Here is an 18,922-nt window from a genome sequence, read left to right as displayed (position 1 = left end):
TGCCAGGCGGGGAGGCCTGCAGCAGGTGGAGAGGGAGCCTTGGCATCGGGTGGGCAGGACCGAGGTGTCATCTGAGCCCCTGGCACCGGCACGGAGGGGGGCCATCTCGAGAGAAGTTTAGGTGCTTCCGGTGGTGCTGGCCCTCCAGAGCCCCTGAAACCCTGGGCAGGAAGGGCTTGCCCAGTCCAGATGCTGGTGCGGACGCTCTTCGTGTTCAGGGCTAACGTATCAAGTGCTGCCTCTGCCTCTTCCAGCGTGCTGTGGAGGGACCTGCCCTTCCTGGGAGGAGCTGAGGGGACTCGCCTGCCCTGAGAAGGGGCGCTTGCTGTGCTCCCTGCCGCTTCCCCAGAGCCCAGGGGCCAGCATACAGCGGGCTCGCCAAATGTCTGTTGACTGACTGAGCGAGCTCTGTGCAAGGGACACACTGGTGTTGGTGCTGCCTGGGCATCCTTTCCTCAGCCCTCTGACCTCTGGGGTGGCTTTTGTCAAGCATGAGGGTCCAGTTCCCTCTCTGGCTTCCTCCATGGTCTGCAGTTGCTTTTAAAACACTTCATTTTCACTGTTTTCTTTCTAAGCTTTTTCATGTTCCTGGTCACTTGATTCCATGTAAGGAATAAGTGGACCTCAGGCCACAAAAGCAAAAGAGGCTGTGAGATGGCAGGCCTGGCTCGGTGTCGGGCTGCAGGTAGATGGCTGATCACCTGGCACTGTGCCTGGGCCCGGGACACCAGATCAGAGGGCCGCAGGCGGGCCAAGGGGCCCCAAGGGTCACTGTGGTCAGGGCTGGGCTCGGAGCCTATGAAGGCACGGTCCTGCTCCATGACCCAGGGCCAAGGGGAGGAGGGGAGCAGGGTGGGCCCCCCAGTTGTGAGCTGCGTCTCTGGAGGCTGGAGCTGAGCCTTAGGACCTGCTCCCCGCTGACGGCAGATTCCTGTCTCTAACATACATGTGCGTGCCCTCACCTGGGAGGCCCTGGGGGCTCGCATCGGTACCTCCATGGCCACCCCACCTGCTCTCCTGGACACTGGCACCTCTCGTGCCTGCGGGTCCTGGAGCCCTGCCGGGGCTGCTGAGCCAGAAGTGGGTTTGCCTTTTGTCCTGAGTAAGAGGTGGATTTTGCTCATCGGGGTCTGAGTGAAAGCAGACAGGGCAGGGTATGTCCTGTCGTAGCTGCTTCTGGCTGAGGTCAGATGGGGCACTGGGGCAGCAGCTGGCCTCACAGTCCGGTGCCTACAGGGTGTGGCCCCAAGCGGGCAGGGGCTGCTTGGTCTGCTGGGGAAGGGGTAAGCACCAGCTGTGCCGCTGGACGAGCCTGCATCACGCGGACGCTGCTCCCAGCACGCTCAGGCCTGGTCCTGTCTCTGGGGGGCGCGGTCCTGGGAGGGCGCGCTGGCTGCCTGGCACGGACCCTGCCTTCCCTGCCTTCGCTTGGGGCTCATGGCCTTGGGGTGCGGCCGCCTCTTGCTCCTGTGGGCCCCGCTCCGCGAGTTTGTCCCCTACCTGGATCTCCCAGCCACACGCTGTGCTTTCACCTCCGCCTTCTGGGGCGCGCCTCCCTGGGATGTGCTGGGGCTCCCTTCCCCCTGGGCCCAAGGCCTGCAGGCGGGGTGGGGGCTGGGAGGTGCTCGCTTTCCCCTCTTCCATCCTTTAGAGGGATGGTTAAAAGGGGAGGGAAGACCCACCCCCATAACGTACAGCGACTGTCAGGGAGCAAACTACTCCCATTTCATACAGACGGGTCAGTGTCGTCGCGCGATCGATGGCTCGCGCACAGTAATTATAGGAACGAGCGGCTTGTGTCGCTTGAGTGAGTTTGAGAAGAGTGGGGTCTCAATCTTTCCTCTAATAGGGCCTCGACAGCCCCAGCACCGCGCATCTCCGGCTGACAGTGTTGTCATTAAACACCAGGTAGTGCGGGGCGACAGAGAAGGCGGCCGCAGGGACAGGCAGCTGACAGCGGCGGTTTGTCATCACCCAGCTGCCCACGCTCCTCTTGCGGCGGTGCCGACCGCTGCTCCGTGACGTATGGCCCTGTCGGGCTGCCACTGTGACTTAGTAATCAGTAAATGTTGGGTTTTTTTTTATAAATTTATTTTATTTTATTTTTTATTTTTGGCTGCTTTGAGTCTTTGTAATCGGTAAATGTGTGTCAGAGGCTGGTCCCCAGTTCAGACAGCAGTGCTGCAGGAAGCCCAGCAGGGTGAGGCCCTGGGCCGGGGATCCCCTCCCCCCACCGTTGCAGACGTGTGCACACCGTGTGTGTGTGTGTGTGTGTGTGTGTGTGTGTGTGTGAGCGAGCACGTCCACTCATCCTCCCAGGGCCGCCCGTGTGGATTCTGGCCGGGAACGCAGAGGTGCTGTGGCCAGCTGTGTGTCGGAGTCTGGCAGGGCCTCTCCACGGGCCGCCCGACCCATTCCCGAGGGGCCTGCATGAGTGCTGGCCTCCAGTGGCCCCAGGGTGCAGAGCTGGGGTGTCCTGGGTGCCTAGGAGGGGCCTCTGGCTGTCCCGTCACCTCCTCTGTGACTGCCACCGGAGATGAAGGCTGAGCCGCCTGATTGCAGCAGGGCTTTTCCAGTGTTCGAAGTGTCGGGAACCATCAAGCACAGGAAAAGTGGAGTGATTTATTAGACTCATAAAAATTCATACTTTGCGATCCCACTTCAGTCATCCCACGTCTGAAGCTTGTTAGAGCGTGGTCCCTGGCAGCTCCCGCCGTGGCAGGGGCGGGGGCGGGGCGTTTGCCGCCTCCTGCCCGCTGCCATCCCTGCTCATTTGGAGAAATGGACAGGCCTCTGCAAGCACCTGAAGAACTGTTCACAGGGCTGGGGATTTGTCATGTTATTACAGCTGTGTTCTCGTGGGTGGGAGCAGGAGGGCCAAGCCCTGTCACCTGTGTGCTCCCTGCACCTGCAGGGCCTGGGCTGGGACTGGCTGGGGCTGGCTGGGTGCCGGAGCACTGAATGCAGTGGGCCCGGGGCTGGCACCAGGTGAGCGGTGCACCCGTGTGAGAATACAGACAGAGGTCTAGGCGTGCAGGGGGAAGTCTGGGGGCACAGGGGGAGGTCTGCAGGTGCAGGGGGAGATCTGGGGTGCAGGGAGAGGTCTGGGAGCACAGGTGGAGATCTACAGGCACAGCTGGAGGTCTGGGAGTGCAGGGGAAGGTCTGCAGGTGTGTTTCTAGCTGTCTTTATGGGATGGAGCGGTGTGTGTCTTCTAGGCTGATGTCAGTGGGAGTTGAGTCCATCTCTGTCCTTCCTGAGAGACTCCTGAGCAGAGGCCCCTTGGCCCAGTGCCCCCCTGGCCCAGCCTGGGCCCCATCCTGCTGGGCATGGTGGGCAGGTCATTTTCCTTCTCTAGGCCTTAGTCTTCTGATCTGTTCACTGGGGGGCTGGCGTGCCCCGTCAGCTCTGCTGTGCGGTGGGCATTGTGGATTCTGTGCGAAGGGGATGAGGGGACAGAGGGTCCTCACTTCTGTTGACAGGGAAGTGCCACCTGAGCTGGCCAGAGCCAGTCCTCCCTGGGTCCTCGCCTGTAAACAGCGGAGGGGCCTGGAGGTCTGGGCAGGATGAGGGCCCAGCCCCCTGTGGAACCGGCTTCATCTGCTTCTTCGCAGGCAGCGGCAGGGTCCTCCCAGCAGGTGTCTCGCTCGGCTCTGCTCCCAGCCCGGCCCTTCAACGAGATGTGAGGGGTCCACGTGGGGCCTGCCGTCCCCATCCACCACCCACCTCCTGGACACCTGCTGGGGACTACCACTCTGGCAGTTGCTCTGGCTGCGCGGCCTCCTTAGCGCCTGCCTCAGCCTTCCTCTTGCTGCTTCCTGCTGGTGGCGGAGCCTCTCCTTGTGGCCCCTGGGGTCTGCTCGCCCCTCCTCAGCCCCAGGGCGCTTTTCACCCCCAAATGCTGTTGTGGCCTTGCTGTCTCCAGGACTGTGTCACTGAGGGGACAGCTCAGACGGGGCTGACTTTCGGAAATGCCCTGGTAGACGGGCAGTGTCCAGAGAGGGCAGCGCCCCTCATCGTGTGGTCTGGCAGGGTCTCCCCACCCAGGAGCAGTGCACCCTCATCGGGAGATGCCGCGTCCTGCTGGCGTGGCCTTTGCTCTGGCTCCAGGCGTGGTCAGTGCCATCCCGCCAGGCCCAGGGCTCTGCGCACACCTCAGATGTGCAGCAAGCCTGCAGGTGCCGTGGAGGCCTCTCAGAAATGCGTGCCGGCTCTTCTGTGGCCACTTTCCCGAGACGGCGGCTCGCCGCTGTGGGAGAGAGTCTACCTGACGCCCGCTCGGCCGGGGTCCTGCGCGTCGGGCTCCTGCATACGGCTTCCTGTCCTGTGTGAGGCCCGCCTGCTGCTGCCGAGAGGGCCAGGAGCCTCTGGGCACCCACAGTCCAGCTGCAGGCCCGGCTTTCCTGTCAGATGGGTGGGAAGGTGAAGCCCTGGAGGGGCCGTGTGACATGTTCTGAGCTGGGTACCAGGGGCCCGTCTGGGCTCGGTCCCTCCCACTGGCTCTCTGGGGACCCTTCCCCGGCTCAGGCTCGTGGGCTCATTGCCTGCCCGCTGTCCAGACCCACCTGCCCCCCTCGGCCCGGCCTGTCCTTGTCCCCGTGCTGGTGCAGAGTCTGGGAGCAAGGTGTGAGCCTTCCGCCAGCCGAGGGGCAGCGCAGGACGGGCCTACGCTCCCCCTCCTGCCAGGAGACGCTAGGGCACCGCCTGCCTACAGCTCTCCCCTGCTTCTCACTGTCCTGGGGCCTGTGGCCATGCCACCCCCTCGGCCTGGACCCCACCCCGGCCAGCAGTGTCACTGCGGGGGCCGCCCCTTGTGGGTCCAGCCCGTGGTGCACCCCCTGCACCCCTGAGCGCCTTGCGTTGTGACCCCAGCTCTAAGCAGGCAGTTAGCCTGAGAGGCCTGCTCTCCGGGAGGCCGGGGGGCGGTCCGGGCGAGGGCGCTGGGAAGAGGCCTCGCAGGGGAGCCCCCTTGGGGACCATGGGCGTGCGAGCCCTTTCAGACCACGGAAACCAGGAAGAGCGAGCTGGAGGGTGTGGAAGTGGCTTTGGTTGGCGGCGCCCACGGGCCCCCGTCAGGTGGAGGCCGTGTGCTGTGCTGGGCCCGGCCGGGGTCGGCCTGGGGGAGGTGGGTGCAGTGGTGGGTGTGAGGGCACTGACGGCTGACGGTGAGGCGACGGGCCAGCCGGGACCTGAGTTACTGGGGCGGGAGGGAGGCTTGCGGGGCAGAAGAGCGGAAGTCAGCGTGGCTCCCGAAAAGGCTGAGCCGCGACGCGGCCTTTCAGGGCTGCCTTCAGCCGCGAAGGCGGGGGTACTGAAGAAGCGTCCAGGCAGCTGTTGATGAAGAGCAGTCGGCGACACGCGGGGGGATTGAATGGTAGGACTCGGGCACGGGAAAGCCCGGGCCCGGCAGCCCCGCCAGCCCGGCTCCCGGCGGCCACACTGCAGTGACCCCGCGAGGCCGGGCGCCTCTGCTGGCCCCCACCCGTCCCCTTCGCCCGTGGGGCCTGGGGGCCTGGCCTGGAGCCCCCCTTCGGGAGCGGGGCTTGGACTCCGGGATGCCTGACAGGCAGGCGGGATTCTTCGTCCACGCGCTCCACCGGCCCAGGCGCCTTGTGTGGCTGGTCTGGTGAGCCCTGCGCTCAGGCACCAGGCACCGGCCTTTGCTCAGCTGTCTGGGAGGGCTGCAGGTGGCCGTGCTCTCGGGCCGGGCCTTCCCCAGCAGCGCCCGAGCTGTCTCCTCACGCCTGCTGGTCCTCAGATGCTGGGTGGCGTGGGAAGCCCGGCCGAGAACCGTCTGCCGTCTTGGGCCTCCTCCCCCCGTTGCTCCGTCTGCCTGTTCGGGAGGCCCTGGTGCCCCGCGTGGGTCTGGAGGCTGGTGGATGACGAGCCGCGGGGCCTGGGGCGCGGTCAGGGCGAGTCGGGGCGGGGGGCCTTCAGGTCCCTGCCCCCCGAGGTCCCAGGTCTGCTTCGCTGCCCCCGCCCCCGCCTTTCCTGACGGAGCCTGACCTGCTTCTGTCGGGACGTCTGGAGCCGGACGGACAGCTGGGCGGCCGCGAGGGCTGCTGGCCGCCGGGCTCCTGGGGCTTGTCCCACAGCCGCCTCTCTCCTGCCGGCGGCCCCGGGCAGTCTCCGCTCAGAGGAGTTCTGGCTCCGTCTCTTCCTCACTCATTATACAGTGGTGAGATCGGCAGCGCCCCTTCTTCCTAGTTCTCTCCCTTTGAAGTTCCACAAAAACCTGAACTCCCTCTCAACCCCCGGTCGCAGTGAAACAGAGCGAGAGCCGTGACCTCCGTCTGATGGGCTCTGCCGTCTGTGGTGGCTCGTTGAGGCCGGGGCCGGGGTCAGCGGAGGCCGGGCTGCTGCAGACAGTGCCGCCTGACCGGCCATGCGAGCTGCACAGGCCCCGGCAAGGCTGGCGCTCTCCCCACTTCCGCAGCCCGAGTGCCAGACCGCCTGGGCTCTGCTGCCGTCGTCCGGTCCCCGCCTCTTGGCCGGTGGCCTCCCTCCCCAGCTTGCTCGTGCAGGAGCCGGGCCCTGCTGATAGATGGGCTCACATCCCATTCAAATATGATGCCAGCAGTTTTTTTGTAGTTTGTCTTCCATTGCGGTAGTAAAGTTTTTAATTAGGGAAGCTAATGAGATCGATTAGTCATTAGAAGTGACCTCTGCACGGCAGGGCGGAGAGGGCTGTGTGTGTGTGGGCCTGATAACGCGGCACCCGGGCGTCGTTGGCAATAAAGGCACGAAGGGTTTGATTTGAGTGAAACGTGCCACGGGGAATACATCATGCGGAGAAAAAAATTACAGCCCTGGGAGTCTGTAATGAAGGGAATTAAACCAACATCCTATCTAAATAACATGATTATCTACACAAACCCTCAGCCGGCCAGGAGGAAGGGGAGAGACTGCTGCCTGCCGGGGCTGCTGCCGGGGCAACCCTCCAGCACCACAGGGCCGGGGGGAGGCCGGGCACCCTGCCCACGGGGAGCTCGCCCATACCTGCCGCTCTGCCTTTGCACTGGGTTCACGGTTCCGGTCCCTGTGTGCCATGCGTGGTCTGAGGAGCTTTCACTCCTATCAGCCGTAGGATGGGGGGGCGATGCCACCCGCCTGTCCGCCCTGCTGAGCTATATGTGCCCTCAGCATGGGCGCCCTGGACTGTTCTCTTCAGGGCGTTGTCATGAGTGCTTCCACCCCCATGGCCAAGTTGCTCATGGGGAAGACCAGGAGGGTCTGCGGGGCCAGGCTGTGAGGGTCACAGCCCCACTCTGGGGGGCGGAGCATGGGCTGGTGTGCCCTCCCCTCTGCCCCTCGGGATCGCGGGGGCTGGGGCCTAACGGGTGCCGAAGTCTGGGAGGTGACACTAAGCCTTTTAAGAGGGGGGCCTACTTTATTACTTTGTATTTTCTTAGAAGTGGTTATCAGGTACTAATAAGTAAAATGCAGTAAGTTAGTGGAAAGTTAAATTTCGCAGTGGGGCTGCATTGCAAAGGAATGTTATAAATACTGATGCCCGTTAACGGCAGGAATGAGGGCCAGGCCCAGAGGTGGTATGTCCCAAGAGGAACTTTGCAGAATGCAGAGTCCAGTCCCTTGGGCATTGGGGGCTGGGGGTTTCCTGGAGGAGGTGGCATCTGGTGGAACAGGGAGGGGGATGGGAGAAGCCGATGTTGTGCATCTGGGCGAGGGGGGCGCGAAACTGGCCAGGCCTGGGGCTCCCGGTGCTCAGGATGAAAACAGGGTTGGTGAGGAGGGGCCCTGCCCCAGCACAGCCCAGCCCTCCTTCCCACCCTGCACACCGGTGCCCCCGAGCTGCAGAGCCAGGGCCCTGGGGCTCTAGGGTGTATGTCGCAGCCCAGACTGGCAGGTGGTGGCTGGTGTGGGAGCCGAAGGGGGCCGAGGGCGGGTGGCCCCCGTGGCGGCGGAGGGAATAGGCAGGTGGGCTGTCCAGGTGCAGAGGCTGTGGGAGCAGGGAGTGGGTTTGGAGGCCATGGGGTCAGCGTGGGGCTTGGCAGTAACTTAGAGGAATTCCCGTGTTCCTGAGCGCTTAGTTGGAACAAGCTATTATTGATTTTCATTGGTCTCTTCTTGCTTGTAAGACCTTGAAAATTCAATTCAACAAACATTTATTTACTGATGCCCCCTGTGTGCTAGGCTCTCCCGTACACCCCAGATGTGTGGGGGCTGCCTGGAGCTAAAGAGTCCCTCACTTTGGTCACTCAGTGGGATCAGGCGTCCCGGGTGATGCCCGGTGCTTCTGCCGAGCTTCCCTCTTTCTCCCTGACTGCCCCCTGAGCTGCAGCCCTTGGAAGGAGAGAGAGACGGAGACGGAGATGGAGACCTGGGGGGTGCTGGCCTGGCCTTGCCCGGACCTCTGTGGACCCCTGGTGGGCAGCCGCTGTGGGCCCCTGCCTCCAGTCCCGGGGGCAGAGGCGTCCTCCGCTCTCAGCACTCCCTGGGCCTTGCAGCCCCATGTCCACCCCGACCCCAGCTGGGTGCGTGGACCCTGCACATCCTGCTCCTCTGGTCCGGGGGCTCTCAGGGGCGCTCTGAGCCTGTGCTGTGTCCTGGCCTTCTCATGTGGGTGCGTGGGAGCCCTGTTAGAGGCTGCAGTGCCCCAGGGATGGGTTTGGGGACACCTGAGGGAGGGGCTCTTCCAGCGTCTGGACAAGGAGACACAGTGCCAGTTCCGATGACCGTGCAGGTGCGGTGGCTCCCGTGGGGCGGGCTTGTCCCGCCTGCTCCCAGGCAGGCCCCGCACCCCACCGCCCATCAGGCTGGGTGAGCCTTGGAGAGAAGGCATCTGGGCCAAGGTGCTGACTGCTGACTGGGGGAGGGCCTGGCTGTGGGCTGGTGGTCTGCTGTGTTTAGGGCTCTGGAAGGTGATTTTTGCCCAGTGTTACTGTCACTGTTCATGGAGCAGTCACCGCTTCTCGTGGAGCGGGCAGGTGCCGGGAGGACGTGTCCTTGGCGCCTAGGGGAGCAGGTTCTGCTCGTGGAGCACCGGTTTGTGCTGTCAGGGAGTGGGGTGGCTGGCCGCTGTCATGGCTGGCCCTGAGCAGCCGGGAGTGTGGGAACCTGTGGGTCTGGCACCACCGTGCCCCTGCCGTGCTCCCTCTCCTGGGCCACCCTGGACCCCGGTGGCCTTCAGCTGAGGGTCAGCCAATTCTTGCCCAGGGGTCATAGGCCTGTCCTTGTGCCGAAGCTCTGGTGGTGAGAGCACGTGTGTTTTCCTGGCCTCCTTGTCTCTGCTCCTTCCCATTCACCCTCCCCCCACGCCCCTCACCCCCTGCCTGGCTGTGCTGCCCGGAAGCCGTCTGCTGCTGGGGTGGCTGGTAGGGGCCCCCCTTCCAAGCAGAGCCTGGGCTCCGTGCAGGCAGGTTAGGTGGGGCCACAAGGAGGCGCCTTTGGGAACCTGGGTCCGAGCAGCCTGGCCTGAGGGGCTGGGGTGCTGGGTCGGTCACAAGAGGCAGCAGCGCCCCTGTTCCCGTGCTGCGTTAGCTTTAATTATCTGGGCAGTTAGAGCTGTATATTATGAAAGTCGGGCAATTAGATGCGTTTCTCATAGCTATGGGGAAATTGCTGGCTATCAAGTGGAAGGGAACTGGGGCAAAACAGATCCCTGTTAATTGCATGAAACATTCGGCAAGAAATAAAGCTGTGGTGTACATCACCCTGCAAAATGTTCTGAAAACAGAAGTGATTAAGTACATAAATCTGCGTGGATACCCGGTGAGGGTTCCCAGAGAGGGAGGTGAGCGCTTCACACCCGCAGCCTCCCGGACCCGCCCGTGGGCCCCTCCTCACTGCCCACGGGGAGCACCGGCCTGCCATGCCGGCTGCTGCAGCTGGCCGCACCCGCCCCGCTTGCTCTCCTGGAGGCTGTGCTGGCCGCCTCCGGCTCCGGCAGCCCTGGGCTGCTGAGCTCTCTGGGAGTGGGCGGGGGGTTGGATCAGGGGGTGATGGGAGGCCCCACCGACCTCCACTGACCACCCATGTCTGGGTTTCCCTGCAGCCTCCAGCCTGCACGGCCAGCGGAACCCTCCCACCAGCAAAGTGATCAAGACTCGCTACCGCATCGTCAAGAAGACCCAGGCCTCACCTCTCAGCACCGCCCCCGGTCCCCTGGCCCCGCCCTCCTGGCGGGCACTGCGGCTCTCCCTGTCCAGGTAGGAGGCCTGTGGCTGGTGGGCTCCAAAGTGCAGGGCGGGGCCCGAGGACCGAGCACGCCCCCGGAAGTGCTTGGTCTACAGTTGTTGGCTGGGGAATGGGCTAATTTTTCTGTCTAGCAATTTCTGCACGAGACGTGTGGCCGGCCTGTGTGTGCTGTGCACTCATGCAGACACGCACGCTCCCTGTCCGTTAGCAGCAAGCTGCCAGCTTGGGGCGGGGGGTGGGGTGGTGGTCTGGGAGCAGCCACTGCCGGACCATTGAGGCCACACCACGCCTGGGTGTCCCTCAGGGAGAAACTTCTGGTGAGAGAGGCTGGGCCATCTCACTGTCGATATATTGATTGTTGCGGGCGGGGGGTGAGGCTGTGTCCCTCTCCAGCTGCCCACACCAGGGTCTGGCCTGCACGCTGAGCGCTGTGGCCTCGCTCCAGGCTGCTTCTGCCGGAGGGCATGTGCGGTGCGGTGCGGTCGGCTCCAACTTCTTTTCTGGGTCCCCTGGGCCCAGAAGCAGGAGGGCTGCAGAGGTTGGGGTGCGGCTCCTTCCTTCAATGAGGCAGGGGAAGGGGTGACAGCCTGGGTGGGTTGGAATCGGACAGTGGCAGGCCCCCTCCCTCTGTCCTCTGTCCTTCTGGGGAGCGGTGTGGGAGCCCCTTGGCCCAGTGTGGGCTTCCAGCTGGCTGCACTGGGCACTCCAGAGCACATGGCCTCGGGCCTTGGGGCCAGGGGGCCATTGTGCCCCCAAAGGGCTGGGCCGTGGGGCAGAGCAGCTATAGTCCTGGGCAGGGGCCATCCTGCCAGCCCCCCACGGACCCCCCCACTCTCTGGACATGGGAGAGGAGGTGCTGGCCTACTGGCCCATGGTAGGTGTGCCAGGAGGTCAGCCTGCCCAGGCGGTCAGCGGTGGCCACTGCCCTCCTCCCTTCCCACCAGGCCGCACGAAACTTGGCCCTGCTGCCGACTTTTCTGGAGGCAGTAGCTGGAAGTATATTTTAAATTAATTTTACTGCACTTTTTGTAGTATTTTTGTTTTAAATAGATTTATAAGCATCTTGGGGGCTATTTCTACAAATTTATGAAGATAATTTTCACTCTCTCGATAAGGTTAAATTTACACCTGCTATTTCCATATTAATTCACAGTGCTAAGTGGGTCTAATTTTCTTCCGTTCTCCTATCTGGTGAGCACGGCCTTTCCTAATGCAATTTCCCCCTCACTAAATCACTGTGATCGGGAGTCATGATCGAGCTAAATTAACTTAAATTAATTTACTTAATAAGAGCCCCAGATCTTCGTGAATGAGGTTCAGATTTATTGATTCTTGCTCCTCTCTCCCCCTCCTGCAGTCGGCCTTCCCGCCCGCATGGGCAGCCCTGGCCAGGCCCCGCCTCTCCCAGGGGGGCCTGGCTGGGGGCCGGGGGTGGCCTTCGTCAGGGAGGCACCAGCGGGCCTCTCCTTCCTGGCCTCTGAGCGCCACGGAAGCCCAGGTGTGGGTCCAGCTGGCCCAGTGTTGAGTGTGCCAGGCCCTAATGGGGTCACTGAGCAGAAACAGGTGCCAGGCTTAGGGGCCGAGGGCTTTGGAGGAGGGAGGTGGCTGGGTGCACCCCCGAGGCAGCCGCCGCCTCATACTTCAGCCAGAGTGTCAAGCCCATCAGGCCGAGGACAGCCCGGTCAGCAGCAGGGCGGGGAGTGTGGCTGCCTCTCAGTTCTGGAGACAGGTGGGGGCTGCCTAATGGGCAGGTGTGTGAGGTCCGCACTTGGGTCGGGTGGATAGGACAGGCCATCGGGACAGGCCCAGCCCAGCTGCCAGCCCCGCCCGGCCACTGCTTGCCTCAAGCTCCCAGCGAAGGTGGTACCGGGCTTTGTGGGGAGGGCGCGCCCCTAGATGGCTGTGTGTAGCCCCACCAAGGGCCGTGCCGAGTGCCAGACAGCTCAGGCCCCGCAGCCCTGGCCTGTGCTTGGTGGCTGGGCGCTCTGAGGCAGGTTCCCAGCTGCGCCAGGCCCCAGTGCCCTCCCTGGGCGTGGAGGTGCGGCCAAGCCCACCCCAGGATGGCCACGTGTGCACTGAGGGCACGTGTGGGCTGTGCTCAGTGAGGCCTCCCTCTGCCCGCCTGCCTCTCTGCAGGCCTGCCTGACCCATCGCCATGCACCTGGGAGGCTCCTTGAACCCAGAGCCCTGGACCCTGGGGGCCTGGCCTCTGGACGTGGTCTGCGGGGCGGCAGGGCCGAGCGGCTGGGACGCCCTGGGAAGCGTGGGTTGGGCTGCCAGTGGCCCGGGCTTCCTATGCCCAAGACCACCTGTGCCCTGGCGAGGCTGCCTTCTCAGCAGTTGCCACCCGCCAGCTGTCCAGCCCGCCGTCGGCTGTACACGCCAGGCTCAGCTTGTCGAGGCAGCAGGAAGGGCTTGTCTCCAGGGCCGGAGGCCAGTCTGATGCCCTCCCACCCTCCTCCTTCAGCTCCATCAGAGCTGGGGCTGCCTGTGTGTGGTCAGCAGGTCCCAGAGAGGTTCTGGGGCCAACTGGCTTTGGCCTTGGCCTTGGCCTTGGCCTTGACCTCTGTCCTGTGCAGCTGCAGGTTCCTCAGCTCTCCCTGGCAGAAGCGGGGGTTGGGCTGGTGGCTGGACTGAGGCCAGTGTGGGCTGTGGGCTGCTGCAGTGATGAGAAAGCAGGGCGGTCCCACCAGGCAGCGGGGCTGAGCCCAGGAACCAAGGGCTCTTCTTGGGCCTCCCGATCTGTGTCCCCCATGGAGAGAGGACACCTCCGAGGGGCTGGCAGGCAGGCCCGCCCCAGCAGTCCTGGAAATCTCAGTGGGCAGAGTTGGGGGCTGGTGGACACAGGTGGGAGGTGAGGCAGGTGGCCCAGCAGCTGAGTGCCAGTGTTGGCATGAGGTGGCCCTGGACCCCACACCCCTGCAGACCCTCACTGTGAGTCTCTGCAGAGAGGAAGCTGTGTGTGCGTGGGGGTGGCTGCCAGCCTGGGGGAGCCCAGGGAGCCCCCGGTAGGCGGCACACAGCGTGTGACCCTGGGCTCAGCCCAGACCCGCGCCTAACAGCCATGGCCTTGGCAAGTCCCTGCCCTCCCTGTGCGACGAATGACACGCCCCTTGTAGCGGTGGGGACGCCACGCTCAGTCCCACACCACGCCGGGCCTGGCTTTAGAAAGACTTCAGAGGTGGCGGGGCTGCTGCGAGCCCTCTCCCGAGAGGGATGGGACAGGGCGCTGCCCAGGCTGGAGACGGGCCCCTCCTCCACTCTCAGCACAGCCCTCCCTCGTGTTGGGGCACCTCGCCTTCCACACTCTTGGGGCGGGGCCGGCGGCCTCAGGAGAGGCACGTTGTGACGTTCTCCTCTCCTCCCCACCCTGCTGGCCCTGGGTCAGGGGCGGCACAGCTCCTCTGCCCGCTCCCTGCTCCGGGGGCTCGGGAGGTGGGCATCCCCAGGCCTGGCTCCTGGTGTCTGGGAAGAGGCAGAGGGTTGCAGGGTCCTTGGCCTGTTCCCCTCCCTGGAAGCCCGTGTTCTGCACCGTGACCTGAGCCACGTGGCAGTGTGGCCACCACTGACAGTGCTGTCCTGGGCGCCAGGCTGCACGTCTGCCTCGCAAGGCAGCTTTGCACTTCGTTTCCTGGTTTAGACAGAAACCTACTCTGAGCCCCATGTCAGTTTTGGCCTAATGTGTGGGGAGCTGAGGGGCCACGTGGTAGCCCACGTTCACAGCAGGAGTCCTGGGGTCCCCTTCCCACCACCAGCTGTCTGGTCTGGAGGAGGTTCTGGTGCTTCTGTGCTGAGGCCCTGACTCCAGAAACATCTGAGAGGAGAGTCAGCTGGAAGTAGGGCAGCTAGCCCGTCAGTTCTGTCGGCCGCTCAGCCCTCATCCACGTTGGGGCAGACGGAAGGTGGGAAGCCGCCGGGCCGCAGCTCCTGGACCCCGTGGGCACTGCCCCTCCCATCGAGAGCCATGGGCTGGATGAGGTGGCCGCTGCCCTGGCCAGGGGAGCGTGTGGAGGCCGGAGCTCCGGAGGGACACAGGGTGGGGGGTGGCTGCCCCTCCTGGGAAGGACTGTGGCCTGAGTGGGGCGGAATCCTCGGCGCCACGTCTGTGCTGCTGTCCCGGCCAGCAGATGCCTGGCTTTGGGGCCGCCTGCGTGCAGGGGGAGTGGCAGCTGGCCCGGGCAGGCCAGGTCCAGGGCCCCAGGAGGCGTGGCTGGGGCTCGAGGACTGCACAGCGCCGCGGCCCAGAGCCGGCCCCCGGGGCCTGGGCAGCAGGGGGACCCACAAGCGCACCCCGGGGCTGAGGCGCACACTGAGCGAGGATTTCATTTTTTTTGTTCGGAGATTTGTGGATTTGCCCGTGCCCTCGCCGGCTTCCAACAAGTTCATTAATCTGAGCTGAAGCTGAAATGTGACTTATATCCCTAAACTGCCTGTCACTTTTTTTCTTTCCAAATTCATTTGACGTGGAAGCGCAGAGTAAACAGAAGCCCCTGTGCTGAAGCAGATGGGTGTGGCGGCTGCTCCGTCCCGACCACAAATGGTGCTGTCACAGGGGCTGCCGTCGCTGGGCTGCCTCATTTTATTTTACTTTTGTGTCTGTGCGGTGAATCTTAAGTAATCTCCGGGCAGTTTGTCGAGGTTTGGGCTGCGATTTTGAAGGCTCTAAAATACTTTTCCGAAGTGACGAGTCATTATTGAAGAGGAATCCAGGGCGAGGATGGGCAGTGTCCCTGCGGGGTGGCCTCAGCTCCACGTCCTCCCTTCACGCCTACCCTTGCCGGCTCCCTGGTGAGCAGGAGGCCAGCCTTGGCCCTGCCCGGCCTCCTTCTCACCTCCGGTTATCGGGGTGTTGGGCAGCTCGGGCTGCCGTAACGCAACGCCTCACACGGGGCGGCTTATGCCACAGACGTGTGTTCCTCACAGTCTGGAGGCTGCACGTCTGAGGTCGGGGTGCTGGCCGGGCCCACGTCTCCTCCAGGTTGCAGACAGCCACGTGCTCATCGTGCTCGCCGTGTCCTCCTGTGTGGAGGGAGAGCAGAAGCCTCGGCGGTCTTAATGAGGCCACTAAGCCCATCACGGGGCCCCACCCCGACGACCTCATCTCACCCTCATCACCGCCCAAAGGCCCCACCTCCAAACAGCATCACGCTGGGTTTAGGGCTTCAACATAGGAATTGAAGGGGGGGACACAGCCTTCAGTCAGAGCAGGGAGTGTCCTGCGCAGGCCAGCGGAACTGGGGTCCCCACAGCCTACTGCCCTGCCCCGAAGGGTGTGGCAGTTAGAGGGACCTGGGGAGAACCCTTCTGGGAAAGCAGTGTTCCCTTCCAGTCGCCTCCACCATGGCCACAGCCCGGGGCCCCGCTCTGTCTCTGGCGAGGCCCCAGCCTGGTGGTGTGCAGAGACCCCTCCCAGCTCAGCCCAGGCCGCAACCCTGTGACAGAGCTAGTAGGGTGCCCAGTGCTGGGCAGCGGGGCTCCCCTGCGGATCCCTGCGGGCAGCCGTCCTGTGTGGGCGAGTTCTCTGCCCGCGGCACTCGCCTCCCAGTAGGCAGGGGGTCAGGAAGCAAGCAGAGGATGAAGCAAATACTTGCACGGGGTGGCAAGTGCTGGGAAGCGCTGAGACTCACCCAGGGTGGACGGGCCACCAAGGAGCCCAGAGAAGGCTCCTCTGGGGCTGGGGCCAGTGAGGTCAGTGTGGGCCGCATTGTGAGGGCCTTTCCCGGAGGGCTGGGAAGGAGCCCGGGATGTCTGCTCAGAGGGCAGCAGAGGCTGGTGTGGAAGGTGGGACCTGGGCCCTGCTGCTGGACCCGCAGGGGCCGGGGCGATGTCAGGGTGGGGGCTGCAACCCTTCCTCCCGGCGGCCCCGCTTCCCAGGCTGTGACTGTTGTGTGCAGGCCCTGGGCACACGCCGTGGCCGACCTTGACCTTGACCTGGCTTGCATGGTTCTGGGGGTGCCCGCCTGCCTCTGACGTGGAGCCTGGGGAGCTGCACGCTGCGCCTGGCTCCGTCCAGCCCTGTGCCCCTGGCTGCCCCATGACAGCTCTGCCCGTGGGCGGCTTGTACTGACAGCCGAGGAGGCCGCTGGGCCGAGTGCCGCTCAGGCTGCCTGCGAAGGGGCTGAAGGGGTTGTGGCGAGTGGGTAGCAGAGCTCTGGACTGGTTCTGTTACAGCGGAAAGCGCCCGTTTCAAGAGAGGAGGATGTTCCCCGGGTCTCACCGGGACGCCCCCTGGGCTGAGGGTCCTGGATGCCCGCTTCGGGCCCCGCCTGCTCCGTCGGCAGCGGGCAGTCAGGACTGTCCTGGTTTCGTGTCAGAGGCAGGGTTTCCCCGCCGCCCGCCTCCACCCGGCTTGTGCTCGGGGTTGGGGGCAGTGAGAGTGGAGGAGGAGTGGGACAGGAGGAGGGGTCCCCCAACACGTTCTGCGGGGCCTGCTCGCTGCCCTGACGGGGCTGTCCCCTCCGGGAGAAGGGCCTTCCATCTGGGCTGGAGCTCGGGGGTTGTTTGGGTTGTGGCTTTCAGTTGGGTGGCACCTGAGCGTTTTCCTTCCCCGGTCCCTCTGTGTTGCAGCTCAGGCCTGGCGGAGCAGAGCTGGCGGAGTCCCCGGGCAGGGGTTCTAGTGGCTCCTAGCTGCCCCTGGGCCTGCGGAAGAGGAGTCGGTCCACTCACTCCCCAGGTGTCCGTGGAGGGCCTGTCCTGCGTCAGGCCCCGGCCTGCTTGGAAGCTGCGGCCCAGTGGGGGACAGACTGTCCTGGGCCGGAAGGCCTCTCCGCAGCCCTGGGTCTCCCCCAGGCCTGGCTGCGGTGAGTGGGCATGACCAGGCACAGGGGCTCTCCCCCGGCAGGGGAAATGACACACACCGCACGGGGGAGCCGCGAGACGGCCGGGCAGGAGGCAGAGCAGGTTCACGTGCGGAGGTGTGACCAGGCCTAAGGCTTCAGGGGCTAGTCTGGTCAAGTAGCGAGCGGCCCTGGCCCAGCTCCTGCTCGGGGGCGCCTGGCCGCCCAGGGCCCTGCTGACCACTGACCGCCACTCTCTCTGCCTGGCCCTGCAGATGGTCGCCACTGGGCTGTAGCCCTGCTCTGTGGCTTGTGGACTGAGTGGGCCACTTTTATGTCAGCACGTTGGGGGCAGCGCCCTGTTGCTGCTGACCACCCCTCAGCCCCAGGAGGGCTGTGAGCCGGGGGCTGTCGTGTGGGAGGGGTGCATGGAGGAGCCAGGGCGGGCCTGGGCCAGTGGGGAGGGCGGGGACGGGGGCTGTCGCCGTGCCCTCCTGGCTCACTCCTGGTCCCTCTCCTAATCAGTGCCTTGCGTTTAATTTTGGGGGGTAACCTTATTTCACATACTTCTGAACTTATAGAAAAGTTGCAAAAGTAGTACACGGAACTGCTGTGTATTCTTCACCTAAATCCACCGGTTATTTGTACCTTGCCCCGTCTGCTGTATTGTTTCCACTCTCTGACCACAGACCACCGTTTGTGAGGGCGTTGCAGCCTCGGTGCCCTTGACCGGGGCAGCAGAGGCCTCCTCGTGCATGACGAGACTCAGCTTCGCCGTTTGGGCAGGAGCGCTGGGGGTCCCTCTGGGTGTTTGTGGCGTCGAGCCTGTGTGGACGTCCTGTTCCTTGCTGGGCCTCACCCGCTCCTTCTAGACCCTTAGTGATTTCCAGCCCCTCATTCCTTCCATATCGGTTGGTCGGGGTCCTGTAAGGAACTGCTGTCCCTCATCCCCTGTTGCCTTGTATATTCATTTATTTGTAATGGTATGGACTCCCGATTCTTATTTTTCAGGCTATAATCTGTTGATGTGATTCATTCGACCCTCCGTTGGCCACGGCGCTGGCCCGCGGAGGCCCCCTCTGGGCTGGCCCTGTCTCCTTTCCACGTGGCACCGTCACTCACCGAGCCTCCCTCACCTGCCCAGTGGACGCTTCCAGGCTCACCTGGGACTTGCCCTCTTCCAGCCCGGAACCAGCCGCGCCTGCGGACCCCGGCTCCTGGCAGCACGGTGGCTCCTGGCCGCTCGCAGCCGCGCTGCCGAGGGGTGACGGGAGCATGTCGAGCGGGTCCGGGCAGCGCGGTGCGTCCTCCTTGCAGGCCTTCCTGGGTCAGATCCGCGCACCTGTGCGCACAGCTGTCTCCGTGCTGCTGCTGCTGCTTCAGGCCGCCTCCCCCTGTGCCCTCGTGACTCCCCTGAGGAGCCCTCTTCTGGCCGCTTTCACTCTGGTCCTTCTGGCTGGTTCTAGACGCCGCAGGGGAGGTGCACACTCGGCACGTCCGCCTGCAGCCACCCCCAGCGATTGCTGATTGCCCTGCTCTCGAGGGCGGGCGGCTCCCCGCTCTCACGGGGCTCTTTGTGTAGACGCGGGTCCCCTCCTGGAGCAGCGCCCCCTGTCTGTTCCAGTTCCCATCGCAGCACGTTCTCAAGGTGCCGTGGCATCTCGTCGTGGTTTAATTTGCATTTCCCTGATTACCAGTCATGTTGAACGCTTAGGCACGGGATTGTTTAAGGCCGTTCTTGTGTTCTTTTGTGTCTTCTTTTGTGCTCACATCTTTTGCCCGTTTCTGATTACTGGTTTGTCTCCTGTTCTTGAGTTGCGGGAGTGGTCCACTTGTTCAAGGCCCTGTGTCCACGCCTTTCCTGGCCAAGTCGGCCTCAGCTTGAATGAGCGCCTTGTTTCCTGCCCAGGAGTCTGGTGGTGGGTCCACGGGGGCTCTCGGCCCTCTGGGGGGCTTGTGCCCTGTGGCTGCTGTGCCGCCATCCTCAG

General features: G+C 64.1%; 1 protein-coding gene across 2 annotated transcripts in view; it reads left to right on the top strand.

Moving 5' to 3' along the window:
• Window positions 1–18,922, top strand: part of ZC3H3 (zinc finger CCCH-type containing 3) — an 84,466-nt gene that overhangs the window by 21,558 nt on the left and 43,986 nt on the right. For both annotated transcript variants that reach the window (XM_061171868.1, XM_061171869.1), the window contains exon 4: window positions 10,016–10,169. In XM_061171868.1, the coding sequence (XP_061027851.1) occupies window positions 10,016–10,169 (154 nt within the window). The remainder of the gene's footprint in view (window positions 1–10,015; window positions 10,170–18,922) is intronic.

Source organism: Eubalaena glacialis, chromosome 17 (assembly GCF_028564815.1).
Source record: "Eubalaena glacialis isolate mEubGla1 chromosome 17, mEubGla1.1.hap2.+ XY, whole genome shotgun sequence".
Classification (NCBI taxonomy): domain Eukaryota; kingdom Metazoa; phylum Chordata; class Mammalia; order Artiodactyla; family Balaenidae; genus Eubalaena; species Eubalaena glacialis.
The sequence above is the reverse complement of the archived record's forward strand: the minus strand, read 5'-3'. Positions and strand labels throughout refer to the sequence as shown.